The 15,000-nt window shown below is 38.8% G+C and overlaps 2 protein-coding genes across 9 annotated transcripts in view; one reads left to right on the plus strand and one right to left on the minus strand.

Annotated features, from left to right (window-relative positions):
* asgr1a (asialoglycoprotein receptor 1a) overlaps window positions 1–9,010 on the plus strand; it is a 19,414-nt gene extending 10,404 nt beyond the window's left edge. Inside the window, exons 8-9 of the mRNA XM_081386419.1 lie at window positions 6,692–6,801; window positions 7,920–9,010. Coding sequence (XP_081242545.1) covers window positions 6,692–6,801; window positions 7,920–8,073 — 264 coding nt within the window. The 3' untranslated portion in view covers window positions 8,074–9,010. The remainder of the gene's footprint in view (window positions 1–6,691; window positions 6,802–7,919) is intronic.
* An 894-nt stretch (window positions 9,011–9,904) lies between these two features.
* The window catches only part of LOC308703129 (FH2 domain-containing protein 1), a 17,091-nt gene continuing 11,995 nt past the window's right edge, over window positions 9,905–15,000 (minus strand). For 4 of the 8 annotated variants that reach the window (XM_081386413.1, XM_081386414.1, XM_081386412.1 and 1 more), the window contains 5 exons: window positions 14,598–14,705; window positions 14,419–14,483; window positions 14,155–14,272; window positions 13,898–14,062; window positions 9,905–13,346 (listed from right to left, as the gene is read on the minus strand). In XM_081386413.1, the coding sequence (XP_081242539.1) occupies window positions 12,384–13,346; window positions 13,898–14,062; window positions 14,155–14,272; window positions 14,419–14,483; window positions 14,598–14,705 (1,419 nt within the window). In that variant the 3' untranslated portion in view covers window positions 9,905–12,383. The remainder of the gene's footprint in view (window positions 13,347–13,897; window positions 14,063–14,154; window positions 14,273–14,418; window positions 14,484–14,597; window positions 14,706–15,000) is intronic. The other 4 variants (XM_081386418.1, XM_081386416.1, XM_081386417.1 and 1 more) reach the window with 1 other exon arrangement.

A 15,000-nucleotide genomic window follows, 5' to 3' on the forward strand; every position in this document is an offset into this window, starting at 1 on the left:
CAATAATGAGCTAATCATTTTTGGGTGAACTAACCCTTTAATATGTAAAAAAAGTTTTTCTGGGTTATGTGAACGTTAACGAAAATTTTATTTTACGGGAACAACGTTCCATGAAAATGATGGAACAAGTAGACTTTTATCACTTTTTTTTAAACTGGCAAAAATTTGACATGGAAACTTTTACTCCCCTGCAAATTTTAAAAATATATATATAAAAAAATGATTAATTATTACCCCCCCCCACAACTTTCATCATCTATCACTCTTATCAACTATTCATTCTTATAGAGACACTTTCACCATACAAAGTTCATCATGGAGAAAATCAATAATGGTGTTTAATGCATGTGAGCACATTCACCTCCACTAGTTTAACACTCGGTCTAATGCGTGTGTGTGTGTGTGTGTGTGTGTGTGTGTGTGTGTGTGTGTGTGTGTGTGTTCAGGGCATACAATGCATTTGGACATCAGCAATCTGGAGTTCGACCGCGACACGATGCAAAGAACGATCAGTGATAGTACGTACCACACACAGACACATACACACAGACAAAACACTTGAAATTAAATGAAATCCACTGCAGATCTTCACAGGTGTGTGTGTGTGTGTGTGTGTGTGTGTGTGTGTGTGTGTGTGTGTGTGTAGTGTCTGATTCAGCACAGGCTCTTCTTGACAAGGTTTCGGAGCTGAAATGCTACATAGAGAAGTTCATAAACAACAGTAAGTGATGCTAGTGTTTGTGCTGCTGTATGTTGATTTCACACAGTCTCTGATCTGACGTGTGTGTGTGTGTGTGTGTGTGTGTGTGTGTGTGTGTGTGTGTGTGTGTGTGTGTGTGTGTGTGTGTGTGTGTGTGTGTGTGTGTGTGTGTGTGTGGTGTGTGTGTGTGTGTGTGTGTGTGTGTGTGTGTGGTGTGTGTGTGTGTAGGCACGCAAGAGCTGTGCTGTCCTACCGGATGGATTCTCTTCTCCACACACTGTTATTTCTTCTCTCAAGACGGGATGCCGTGGGACGCGGCCAGAGACGAGTGTGAGAAGAAGAGAGCAAAGTTACTCATCCTAAACAGCAAACAGGAGAAGGTCAGAGCGGATCAGTACTGTACAACTACACACATCAGACACACAACTGAACTTATACAACTACACACATCAGACACACAACTGAACTAATACAACTACACACATCAGACACACAACTGAACTAATACAACTACACACATCAGACACACAACTGAACTAATACAACTACACACATCAGACACACAACTGAACTAATACAACTACACACATCAGACACACAACTGAACTAATACAACTACACACATCAGACACACAACTGAACTTATACAACTACACACATCAGACACACAACTGAACTAATACAACTACACACATCAGACACACAACTGAACTAATACAACTACACACATCAGACACACAACTGACCTAATACAACTACACACATCAGACACACAACTGAACTAATACAACTACACACATCAGACACACAACTGAACTTATACAACTACACACATCAGACACACAACTGAACTAATACAACTACACACATCAGACACACAACTGAACTAATACAACTACACACATCAGACACACAACTGAACTAATACAACTACACAACCACACAACCAACATCAGACACACAACTGAACTAATACAACTACACAACCAACATCAGACACACAACTGAACTAATACAACTACACAATCAAAATCAGACACACAACTGAACTAATACAACTACACACATCAGACACACAACTGAACTAATACAACTACACACATCAGACACACAACTGAACTAATACAACTACACAACCAACATCAGACACACAACTGACCTAATACAACTACACAATCAACATCAGACACACAACTGAACTAATACAACTACACAACCAACATCAGACACACAACTGAACTAATACAACTACACAATCAACATCAGACACACAACTGAACTTATACAACTACACAACCAACATCAGACACACAACTGAACTAATACAACTACAAAATCAACATCAGACACACAACTGAACTTATACAACTACACAACCAACATCAGACACACAACTGAACTTATACAACTACACACATCAGACACACAACTGAACTAATACAACTACACACATCAGACACACAACTGACCTAATACAACTACACAACCAACATCAGACACACAACTGAACTAATACAACTACACAACCAACATCAGACACACAACTGAACTTATACAACTACACACATCAGACACACAACTGAACTAATACAACTACACAACCAACATCAGACACACAACTGAACTAATACAACTACACAACCAACATCAGACACACAACTGAACTAATACAACTACACAACCAACATCAGACACACAACTGAACTAATACAACTACACAACCAACATCAGACACACAACTGAACTAATACAACTACACAATCAAAATCAGACACACAACTGAACTAATACAACTACACACATCAGACACACAACTGACCTAATACAACTACACACATCAGACACACAACTGAACTAATACAACTACACAACCAACATCAGACACACAACTGACCTAATACAACTACACAATCAACATCAGACACACAACTGAACTAATACAACTACACAACCAACATCAGACACACAACTGAACTAATACAACTACACAATCAACATCAGACACACAACTGAACTTATACAACTACACAACCAACATCAGACACACAACTGAACTAATACAACTACACAACCAACATCAGACACACAACTGAACTAATACAACTACAAAATCAACATCAGACACACAACTGAACTTATACAACTACACAACCAACATCAGACACACAACTGAACTTATACAACTACACACATCAGACACACAACTGAACTAATACAACTACACACATCAGACACACAACTGACCTAATACAACTACACAACCAACATCAGACACACAACTGAACTAATACAACTACACAACCAACATCAGACACACAACTGAACTAATACAACTACACAACCAACATCAGACACACAACTGAACTAATACAACTACACAACCAACATCAGACACACAACTGAACTAATACAACTACACAATCAAAATCAGACACACAACTGAACTAATACAACTACACACATCAGACACACAACTGACCTAATACAACTACACACATCAGACACACAACTGAACTAATACAACTACACAACCAACATCAGACACACAACTGACCTAATACAACTACACAATCAACATCAGACACACAACTGAACTAATACAACTACACAACCAACATCAGACACACAACTGAACTAATACAACTACACAACCAACATCAGACACACAACTGACCTAATACAACTACACAATCAACATCAGACACACAACTGAACTAATACAACTACACAACCAACATCAGACACACAACTGAACTAATACAACTACACAACCAACATCAGACACACAACTGAACTTATACAACTACACAACCAACATCAGACACACAACTGAACTAATACAACTACACAACCAACATCAGACACACAACTGAACTAATACAACTACAAAATCAACATCAGACACACAACTGAACTTATACAACTACACAACCAACATCAGACACACAACTGAACTTATACAACTACACACATCAGACACACAACTGAACTAATACAACTACACACATCAGACACACAACTGACCTAATACAACTACACAACCAACATCAGACACACAACTGAACTAATACAACTACACAACCAACATCAGACACACAACTGAACTTATACAACTACACACATCAGACACACAACTGAACTAATACAACTACACAACCAACATCAGACACACAACTGAACTAATACAACCAACATCAGACACACAACTGAACTAATACAACTACACAACCAACATCAGACACACAACTGAACTAATACAACTACACACATCAGACACACAACTGAACTTATACAACTACACACATCAGACACACAACTGAACTTATACAACTACACACATCAGACACACAACTGAACTAACACAACTACACACATCAGACACACAACTGAACTAATACAACTAAACAACCAACATCAGACACACAACTGAACTAATACAACTACACAACCAACATCAGACACACAACTGAACTAATACAACTACACAACCAACATCAGACACACAACTGAACTAATACAACTACACACATCAGACACACAACTGAACTAATACAACTACACACATCAGACACACAACTGAACTTATACAACTACACACATCAGACACACAACTGAACTAATACAACTACACAACCAACATCAGACACACAACTGAACTAATACAACTACACAATCAACATCAGACACACAACTGAACTAATACAACTACACAACCAACATCAGACACACAACTGAACTAATACAACCAACATCAGACACAAAACTGAACTAATACAACTACACAATCAACATCAGACACACAACTGAACTAATACAATTACACAACCAACATCAGACACACAACTGAACTAATACAATCAACATCAGACACACAACTGAACTAATACAACTGAACTAATACAACTACACAACCAACATCAGACACACAACTGAACTAATACAACCAACATCAGACACACAACTGAACTAATACAACTACACAACCAACATCAGACACACAACTGAACTAATACAACTACACAACCAACATCAGACACACAGCTGAACTAATACAACTACACAACCAACATCAGACACACAACTGAACTAATACAACTACACAATCAACATCAGACACACAACTGAACTAATACAACTACACAACCAACATCAGACACACAACTGAACTAATACAACTACACACATCAGACACACAACTGAACTAATACAACTACACACATCAGACACACAACTGAACTTATACAACTACACACATCAGACACACAACTGAACTAATACAACTACACAACCAACATCAGACACACAACTGAACTAATACAACTACACAATCAACATCAGACACACAACTGAACTAATACAACTACACAACCAACATCAGACACACAACTGAACTAATACAACCAACATCAGACACACAACTGAACTAATACAACTACACAATCAACATCAGACACACAACTGAACTAATACAACTACACAACCAACATCAGACACACAACTGAACTAATACAATCAACATCAGACACACAACTGAACTAATACAACTGAACTAATACAACTACACAACCAACATCAGACACACAACTGAACTAATACAACCAACATCAGACACACAACTGAACTAATACAACTACACAACCAACATCAGACACACAACTGAACTAATACAACTACACAACCAACATCAGACACACAGCTGAACTAATACAACTACACAACCAACATCAGACACACAACTGAACTAATACAACTACACAATCAACATCAGACACACAACTGAACTAATACAAATACACAACCAACATCAGACACACAACTGAACTAATACAACTACACAACCAACATCAGACACACAACTGAACTAATACAACTACACAATCAACACCAGACACACAACTGAACTAATACAAATACACAACCAACATCAGACACACAACTGAACTAATACAACTACACAATCAACATCAGACACACAGCTGAACTAATACAACTACACAATCAACATCAGACACACAGCTGAACTAATACAACTACACAATCAACATCAGACACACAGCTGAACTAATACAACTACACAATCAACATCAGACACACAGCTGAACTAATACAACTACACAATCAACATCAGACACACAACTGAACTAATACAACTACACAACCAACATCAGACACACAACTGAACTAATACAACTACACAATCAACATCAGACACACAACTGAACTAATACAACTACACAACCAACATCAGACACACAACTGAACTAATACAACTACACAATCAACATCAGACACACAGCTGAACTAATACAACTACACAATCAACATCAGACACACAACTGAACTAATACAACTACACAATCAACATCAGACACACAGCTGAACTAATACAACTACACAATCAACATCAGACACACAGCTGAACTAATACAACTACACAATCAACATCAGACACACAACTGAACTAATACAACTACACCAACTTAACTAAACCAGACACACTGCTGTTAGCTAAGCTAGTGTGAGCTTTCCTGTAGCTCAAACAGTAGAGCGTCATGGGTTTGATTCCCAAGGAAAGCAAGAACTGATAAGAATGTAAATGTGTAGCTTGAAATGCAATGTAAGTTGCTTTGGATAAAAGCGTCTGATAAATGTAAATGTAACTTTGGCCCCGTTTACAGCTGGTATTAAGATGCGATTGGTCGGTGTAAACGCTCGTGTGGTCAAATGATTTCGAACATCCAGTAAAAGTCGCCTACTCTCCGTCTACTGACCTAACGCGTAAACATTACGGGAAGCGCACTAGCTAGACGGATTTAAACTTTTGGCTGAAGAGGAAAAATGTACCAAGCACAAATGTCTCCCTCGTCTACTTCTGATCCGATCATCCAAAACTTAATACTAGGAGTAAACAGGGCCTAAACCAACAACACAAGACAACTAAACCAGCAAACTGTTGATCATTTGGAGTGATAATCAGAGGTGTGTGTTCAGAGTTTCGTGGTGAGTAAGACCAGGCCTCTGTTCTACTGGTTGGGTCTGACTGACGGACGCACCGGCGAGTGGGAATGGCTGGACGAGACGCCGTATGTGCATGTCAGGAGGTGAGTGTGTGTGTGTGTGTGTGTGTGTGTGTGTGTGTGTGTGTGTGTGTGAGTAAGTGAGTGAGTGAGTGAGTGAGTGAGTGAGAGCGTATGTGTGTGTGTCAGTGTGTGATGGGTAGGTTTAGGGGTCGGGTTAGTGTGTGTGTGTGTGTGTGTGTGTGTGTGTGTGTGTGTGTGTGTGTGTGTGTGTAGGTTTAGGGGTCGGGTTAGTGTGTGTGTGTGTGTGTGTGTGTGTGTGTGTGTGTAGGTTTAGGGGTCGGGTTAGTGTGTGTGTGTGTGTGTGTGTGTGTGTGTAGGTTTAGGGGTCGGGTTAGTGTGTGTGTGTGTGTGTGTGTGTGTGTATGTGAGATGGGTAGGTTTAGGGGTCGGGTTAGTGTGTGTGTGTGTGTGTGTGTGATGGGTAGGTTTTGGGGTATGGTTAGTGTGTGTGTGTGTGTGTGTGTGTGTGTGTGGGTAGGTTTAGGGGTCGGGTTAGTGTGTGTGTGTGTGTGTGTGTGTGTGTGTGTGTGTGTGTGTGTGTGTGTGTGTGTGTGTGTGTGTGTGTGTGTAGGTTTAGGGGTCGGGTTAGTGTGTGTGTGTGTGTGTGTGTGTGTGTGTGTGTGTGGGTTTAGGGGTCGGGTTAGTGTGTGTGTGTGTGTGTGTGTGTGTGTGTATGTGAGATGGGTAGGTTTAGGGGTCGGGTTAGTGTGTGTGTGTGTGTGTGTGTGTGTGTGTGTGTGTGTGTGTGTGTGTGTGTGTGATGGGTAGGTTTTGGGGTATGGTTAGTGTGTGTGTGTGTGTGTGTGTGTGTGTGTGTGTGTGTGTGTGTGTGTGTGCGTGTGTGTGTGTGTGTGATGGGTAGATTTAGGGGTCGGGTTAGTGTGTGTGTGTGTGTGTGTGTGTAGGTTTAGGGGTCGGGTTAGTGTGTGTGTGTGTGTGTGTGTGTGTGTGTGTATGTGAGATGGGTAGGTTTAGGGGTCGGGTTAGTGTGTGTGTGTGTGTGTGTGTGTGTGTGATGGGTAGGTTTTGGGGATAGATTAGGGTAGGGGAATAGAATATACAGTGTGGACAGTATAAAAACCATTACGCCTATGGAATGTCCTCAAAAGCAAAACAAACCTGTGTGTGTGTGTGTGCAGTGAATGGATGCCTGGCCAGCCTGATGACTGGGAGAATCATGGTTTGGGTGGCGGTGAAGACTGCGCTCACTTTCACCACGACGGACGGTATAACGACGACCACTGCTCTCGACGCTACCGCTACGTCTGCAAAGCTCACGCGTCCTCCATCTGACGACACACACACTTCAGCAAACCAACAAAACACATCAGTGTGCATGTCAACAGTATAATGTTTTATATTTAATGATATTAAAGGCTTTCATTCTTCCCTCGCACTTTGAAACACTTCTTTCCCTCGCGGGTCAAAATGACCCGAAGCCCTAAAATTATACTTAATTCTTTTTTTGGTCTAGAAAGCTTATTTTATTTCATTTTGATAATATTTGTCTATTTTTTAATGCAATTTCTTTGGAGATTTTTTGATATTTTTTATTTTATTCATCTTTAAATTACTAGATTTGATCAATAAATAATAAATAAATAGTCATTTAAAGGGACAATAAGTAACTTTTTAGGTATTTTATTATCTAAAATCAATATTTTTACTCATAAATATGTCCTCAATGGTGTCCAAATACCTCTGCCAATGATCTGACTTATCCTCGTAAACGAAGAATTTATTATCTTTATATACATGGGACGGGTAGGTCCACGGAGGCTTCCATGTAGTTCCGCCATCTTGAAAAACTATAATAGCAGAGAGGGACAAAAAGTACTAGGCCAACGCGTTTCCACAACGCGTTTTCGTTCAGAGCCCGCGTCAAGTGACTGAAACCAGCAGAAACGGAGCAGAGCAGTGAGAGGCGCTTTTGTCACTGCCCCGGCAAGTTTAAAAGGCTGCACTGCACGGTTAAGTCAAAGGATAACGAGTCCTCTTAGTCGAAAAACTCCACAATAAGACCGTAAAAGGAAACGTGATCGGAGATTACAAAAACAAGGGTTATTAGCTATAATGTCGGGATAGCTAATGCAGGAGAAAGCTTTCAAAAGAGACGCTGAAGTTGCCTGCTTTCTTCTCGACAGGTAAGTCAAGGTTAAGGTCTTAATTACAGGCTTTTTGTTTTTTTATTAGCCTATATAGACCAGCGTTTCCCAGCGGGAAACTGTGTAAAAAAAAAAAAAAAAAAATCTTTACCATCAATCTCGGATCGTCGGAAGTCTCTAATAACAACAAATAATGCGCACAAATTTATAATACAAATGCAAATCATAAGTTTTTGGCGTTGAATTGCGGAGGTTGCGCTTGCATGTGATTTTATTCCCGTGCCTCATTCCCAGTGCGTCCACATAAAGCTGCCTATTTTTCATTGATGCGCTTACAGTCAAATACACACGAATTGTCACAACGTCCGTCTTGCCGCGTATTCACATCGGTTGTGCTGCTGTCAACGCAACGCGTGCGATTAATATTTTTCAATTTAACACGTTAAAAATATTTAACGCAATTAAAGCAGCATTTTTTTCTGTCATCCTTTGGCTAGCGTTACATTATATAATCACGTTCGTCTTCATGCAAATGCTTCTAACCATGCAAGCGAGAAAATACAAAAGAGAATGCGCTGTCCTGTGATGCTGACACGACGCGCGCCAGACTCGACTTCTCTTTCGCGCTTTCGCTTTGAGTATCCTCATGAGAGCAGTCTTAAATTAGTTAAATAAAGTCTTAAATGAACGTTAAGAGTTGTGAGAAAATGGGACGCGTGTGGGATCCACATGTGACAGTGCAGCAGTGACATCAGAATCAAATAACACTTCATTCATAAAAAGATGCCATTAAACAATTATTTGAAATATACTGTCTTTATGATGTTTCTACATTAATTTGGAGATTTACTGTGAAATTATTAGGCTACATAAAATATAGTAAAAACAAGCTATCTTGTGCAATTATAACAAAATTATATATTATATAAAATTAAAAATGTTTAATTCATTCATTCATTTGTAACATGCATGAACGAAGAAAAAAAAAAGGAACAGGAAGAAGAAAATCTTATGGTAGCCTACCTGTCATTTATTTGTGCACATCAAAAATAATAAAAAAAAAAAAACAAAACCAGCACATTTCAAAGTATAGTATCAAAGTAGTATCGTGACAACACTAGTGTAGGGTGCCACACATTTTTTTTAAATTTCAAAGGGTGCCTTGACTGAAAAAAGGTTGGGAAACACTGATATAGACAGTAGAACATAGTTAAAAGTTAAACAGGCTCTTTGATGAATAGCAGCTATTGAGTAAAGTAGAGATGGTCCTATAAACAAGGTTGTAAGTTTTGTTTGTTCAAAACTGTAACATTCGTTTGTTCGTTGTGTCAAGTTGTAGTTTGTTTGAAATAACAAACCAGTTCACCAGAAGGAAAACTCGACGAGGTGCTATTAGAAGACATCCTGTCAAAGCTTTTTGGTACATATCGCTTACCGTAGATGCAACGCGCATTTGAAAACGCGAGGCGCTGGAGAGCAAAATTAGTTTGATTGCAAAATACAAATTCACCACTAGATGGGAGTAATTCTTACTTACTGCCCCTTTAAGCACATTCCTCACATTCTTTCAACTTAAATGAAAAATAACTCACAATTTCATACATACCCCTTTTTATTCAGCTTAAAATATCTTACATTGGGTGTCTTTGTCGACCTCTTGTGGAAAATAATAATTTAACATGATTTTTCATGACACTGGATGGCCTTATTTCTCTATATGAAGCAACTGAGATGTTACTTTTTAAAATTTCAACCACAAAACTCCTCCAATCCATTACATTTTTTGTGTGTATTCGTGGTTCAAGTGTGACAAAAGTCTGAGAGTCTTGGATCCCCTCTGATAAACAATAAAAAAATTTAAATAAAAAAAATATACGGCCGGATGAGGATTTACTGTATGTCAGACCAGAAACAGTTCCTTTATGCTTCATTTTTATTTTATGCTGGTTAGTTTTGGGGAATGACAGTGTATTGTAGTTTAGTTTCCCATGTTGTCCGAGGATAAAAGTCAAACAGCTGTGATACAAAAAAAGTTGTTCTGAATAAAAGCATCTGCTGAACAAATAAATGAAATGTTGATGTTTCTGCAGCACGTAATACTCCAGTTATGTTGCTGTATTAAAGTTATATGGCTTTATTATAGTAGTGATACTGTATATCAGTGTCATTAATGCTGTAATGTTTGGATTGTTTCTATGAAAATACTGCTGTAATTTTGCACTATTGTGAATAAGTGAATATAAACATGCTGCATCAGAATGATTCCACAAATACATCATAGATGGACAGTTCATTAATAAATATACATTTGCTTTAGATAAAATATATATGAAATCATGTAAATTGTTCCATCTCAAAGTTATTTCAGGTTTAAATTTCCCATGTATAATTATTTTCTCAGGGCAATATATCAATCAGTTATTAATTATGAGTAAAACTACATTTAAAGAGAAAATTATGTTACAATAATAAATGATACTCTTAATATGACAAATATTCAAGAATATTCACTAAATATGGTCACTGATTACACTACCATTTGGGGTAAGACTTTATTTTTATTAAAGAACTTAATACTTTTATTAATCAAGGATGCATTAAATTGATTAAAAAAAATGACACTAAAGACATTTATAATGTTACAAAATATTATATTTCAAATAAGTGCTGTTCTTTTGAATTTTCTATTCATCAAAGAATCCTGGAAAATAAAACTTATCACTGTTTTCAACACTGATATTAATCATAAATGTTTCTTGAGCATCAGATCCTCATATTAGAGTGATTTCTGAAGGGTCATGTGACACTGAAGACTGGAGTAATGATGCTGAACATTCAGCTTTGATCACAGGAATAAATTACACTTTACTGTATATTCACATAGAGAACTACGGAAGAGGATTGGGGCCATGCAATAATAAAAATAATAAAAACATCTCGAGATTAATGTCATAATGCGAGAAAAATCTCGTGAAATTTTGAGAAAAAAAAGTTGAAATACAATGTTGAGAATAAACTCATTAAATTTCGAGAATAAAGTCGTTTCGAGAAAAAACTTGTTAAATCTTAAGAAGAAAGTCAAAATAAAACATTGAAAGTAAGCTAATTAAATTTAGAGAAAAAAGTCATTGTTTCGAGAAAAAACTTGTTCAATTTCAAGAAGAAAGTCAAAATAAAACATTGAGAATAAACTAATTAAATTTCGAGAATAAAGTCGTTGTGTTTGGAGAAAAAACGTGTTAAATTTTGAGAAAAAATGTCGAAATAAAATTGAGAATGAACTCATAATCCTCCTCCGTAGTAAACAGCTGCTATACACTGGAATAATATTTCACAATATTTTTGATCAAATAATTGCAGCCTTGGCATTAAAAACCTATACTACATATAAAACAGTGTACTAACTTTTGAACGCTAGTTTATGAGCTGAAAGAATCATTTTCCTGGAACATTGGCCGATATTAGCAAGCTAGCATTATCACGATCCTTTCCCCCGCTCTACCTCCAGACGGGTTTGACAGTTTTATCACGCGACCCACGAACGAGCACCGAGTTTTCCGAGCGGGCGGAGCTGCTCTTCCTCAGACGGCCAGCAGGAGTCAGTGATAGCCGGAGCGACGGCGTCACCGGGGACGGTTTTGGGTCGGCTTTCGGCTGGCTTACGGGGGCGACGGCGGTGCGTGTCGCGGACGCCACGGTGTTGCGAGCGAAGCTGAGTGGTTTGATTGAGGAGGAGGTTCGAGGCCGCTCGAGTGTAGCGCGACACATCTTCTCCTGCGGCGGCCGAACCGCTGGCTTGGGAACCTGCGTCCTGAGAGGAACAACCTTCCTCACACACGATGATGAAGATGATGATGGTTTAGCGGAAGATGAAGGTCTGGTTTTAGAGCCCACGGGTCGTTTGCTGCTCGTTTGGATCGATTGTGTTGCTCCGCCGCTGGTTTTGAGTGCCTCGCTTGTACGCTTGGCGTTATCTCTAGCTTTATGATCGTCATTCGCCACCTCTGATTTTGTCACCTCACCGATTTGTGAGGGGTCAGAGGTCACGACTGGGGTCACTTCTGTATTTCTGAATTGCATTTGGTCGTTTTTCGGGGATTCCTCGATGGAAAGGCTCTTGTTTTGTATCTCTGGCTCCTCCGTTGTGATGCTGCTGTGTGCGATGGAGAGTGAGTGTATTGGAGGAAGTGAATCTGCTCCACAGGGGTCAAAGGTCATGCTCTTCTGTCGGCGTGATCGACGAGCGCTACCGAAACGCAGTGGTGAACTTTGAGGACTCGTCATCAGCAGCTCCAGAAGCCCCTCCCTCTTTAATGCCGCCTCCACGTCTGCTTCACTATTGGACCGCAGCCCGAAGACTCCGCCCACACCCTCATGCCCCGCCCACGAGTGGCGCTTGTCCTCCGACTCCTTCAGACGCTTGCACCGAGACTCCTCCCACATTCCTCGCTCCACGTTCTCCTGAGGAAAGAGAAGTCCATATTTTTATATTTAAATAAATATAAAAATAAATAATTGATTAAATAACAAATGAATAAATAAATTATATGAAAATAAATACTACAATTGTAGTAAAAATAAATGCATAAATAGATTGTTATACGTAAATTATACAATTATATGAAAATAAATTTATAATTAAATTAAAACAAATAAATAAATAATTATGATTAAAATAAATAAAATATATATTTTTTATTTAAATAAATAAATATAAAAAAATAATTGATTAAATAACAAATGAATAAATAAATTATATGAAAATAAATAATACAATTGTAGTAAAAATAAATGCATAAATAGATTAAATAAATAAAAATAAAAAAGATATATAATTATAAAATTATCTGAAAATAAATAAATAGATTAAAATAAATAAATAAATAAATAAATATGTAGAAAACAAATATTTTAAATTGGTTTAAATCAAATCCTTTAAATGCATCTAAACTGGGACTTTAAACATGAAAATGCCATGCACGGTAATACATTTTATTTTAGATCTGTTTTACCTGAACTGCTTTTTTAAATTTGGAGCAGAAATTCTGGAAAATTCGTAAGCACTCGTCCATTTTGAAGACGTCTTTGTCTTCGCAGAAGAAATCGATCAGAGCGTCTCCTTCCCTCTGAAGCTCATCAATCCTGATCCTCAAATCCTCCAGAGCTTCAGCAGCGCTCTGAAACAGTGGGACAGTTGAACACAAATATACTTAAAATCAGATGCAAACGTCACAGAGAGGCAGGTAAAGGGTCAGAGGTCAGAGGTCACCTTTAGTAAGGACTGCAGCTGCTCCAGGAGCTCGTCATCTGTGTGGATTTGCTGCTCTAAATGATCAACTCTTCTGGTCAGAGACTGAAACTCTACATGGATGCTGTCAACACACACTCTACACACACACACACACAGACACAGGTTTGAACACAGGCTTCCATTGTTTCTCTACAGGTTAATGATACTTTATGATATAATTCTGTTGTGTTTTTATAATTGTTATTAGTTTCTTGTTAATAGTTTCCGCCGATTGGTTCTCACCGAGCTGCTTGCTGAACATGCAGAAGTTTCTCTGGAAACATGAGCAGATCTTTCTTCTGAGCCTCCTGTTAAAGTCACACAAATGTGCGCGTTTCACTTCATTGAGATGCTCTCTGACTTTGTGTCATGAAAGAACACGTGTGTATGTTGTGTGTCACAGTATAAACCGACACACATACCAGAGCGACAAAGTGCAGCAGGTTCATTCCAGGTTTGTTGGCTTTAGTGTCGGCCAGAGACAGCAGAGAGGAGAGTCTGAAGCCCACGGCATTACCAGCAGACCCACCCTGAGAGAGAGAGGGATGGATGGATGGATGGATGGATGGAGGGATGGATGGAGGGATGGATGGATGGATGGATGGAGTAATGGAGGGATGGAGGAATGGAGGGATGGATGGATGGATGGAGGGATGGATGGAGGGATGGATGGATGGATGGATGGATGGAGGGATGGATGGATGGATGGATGGAGGGATGGATGGAGGGATGGATGGATGGATGGATGGAGTAATGGAGGGATGGAGGAATGGATGGAGGGATGGATGGAGGGATGGATGGATGGAGGAATGGATGGATGGATGG

Source organism: Scardinius erythrophthalmus (assembly GCF_964197995.2).
Source record: "Scardinius erythrophthalmus genome assembly, chromosome: 15".
Classification (NCBI taxonomy): Eukaryota; Metazoa; Chordata; class Actinopteri; order Cypriniformes; family Leuciscidae; genus Scardinius; species Scardinius erythrophthalmus.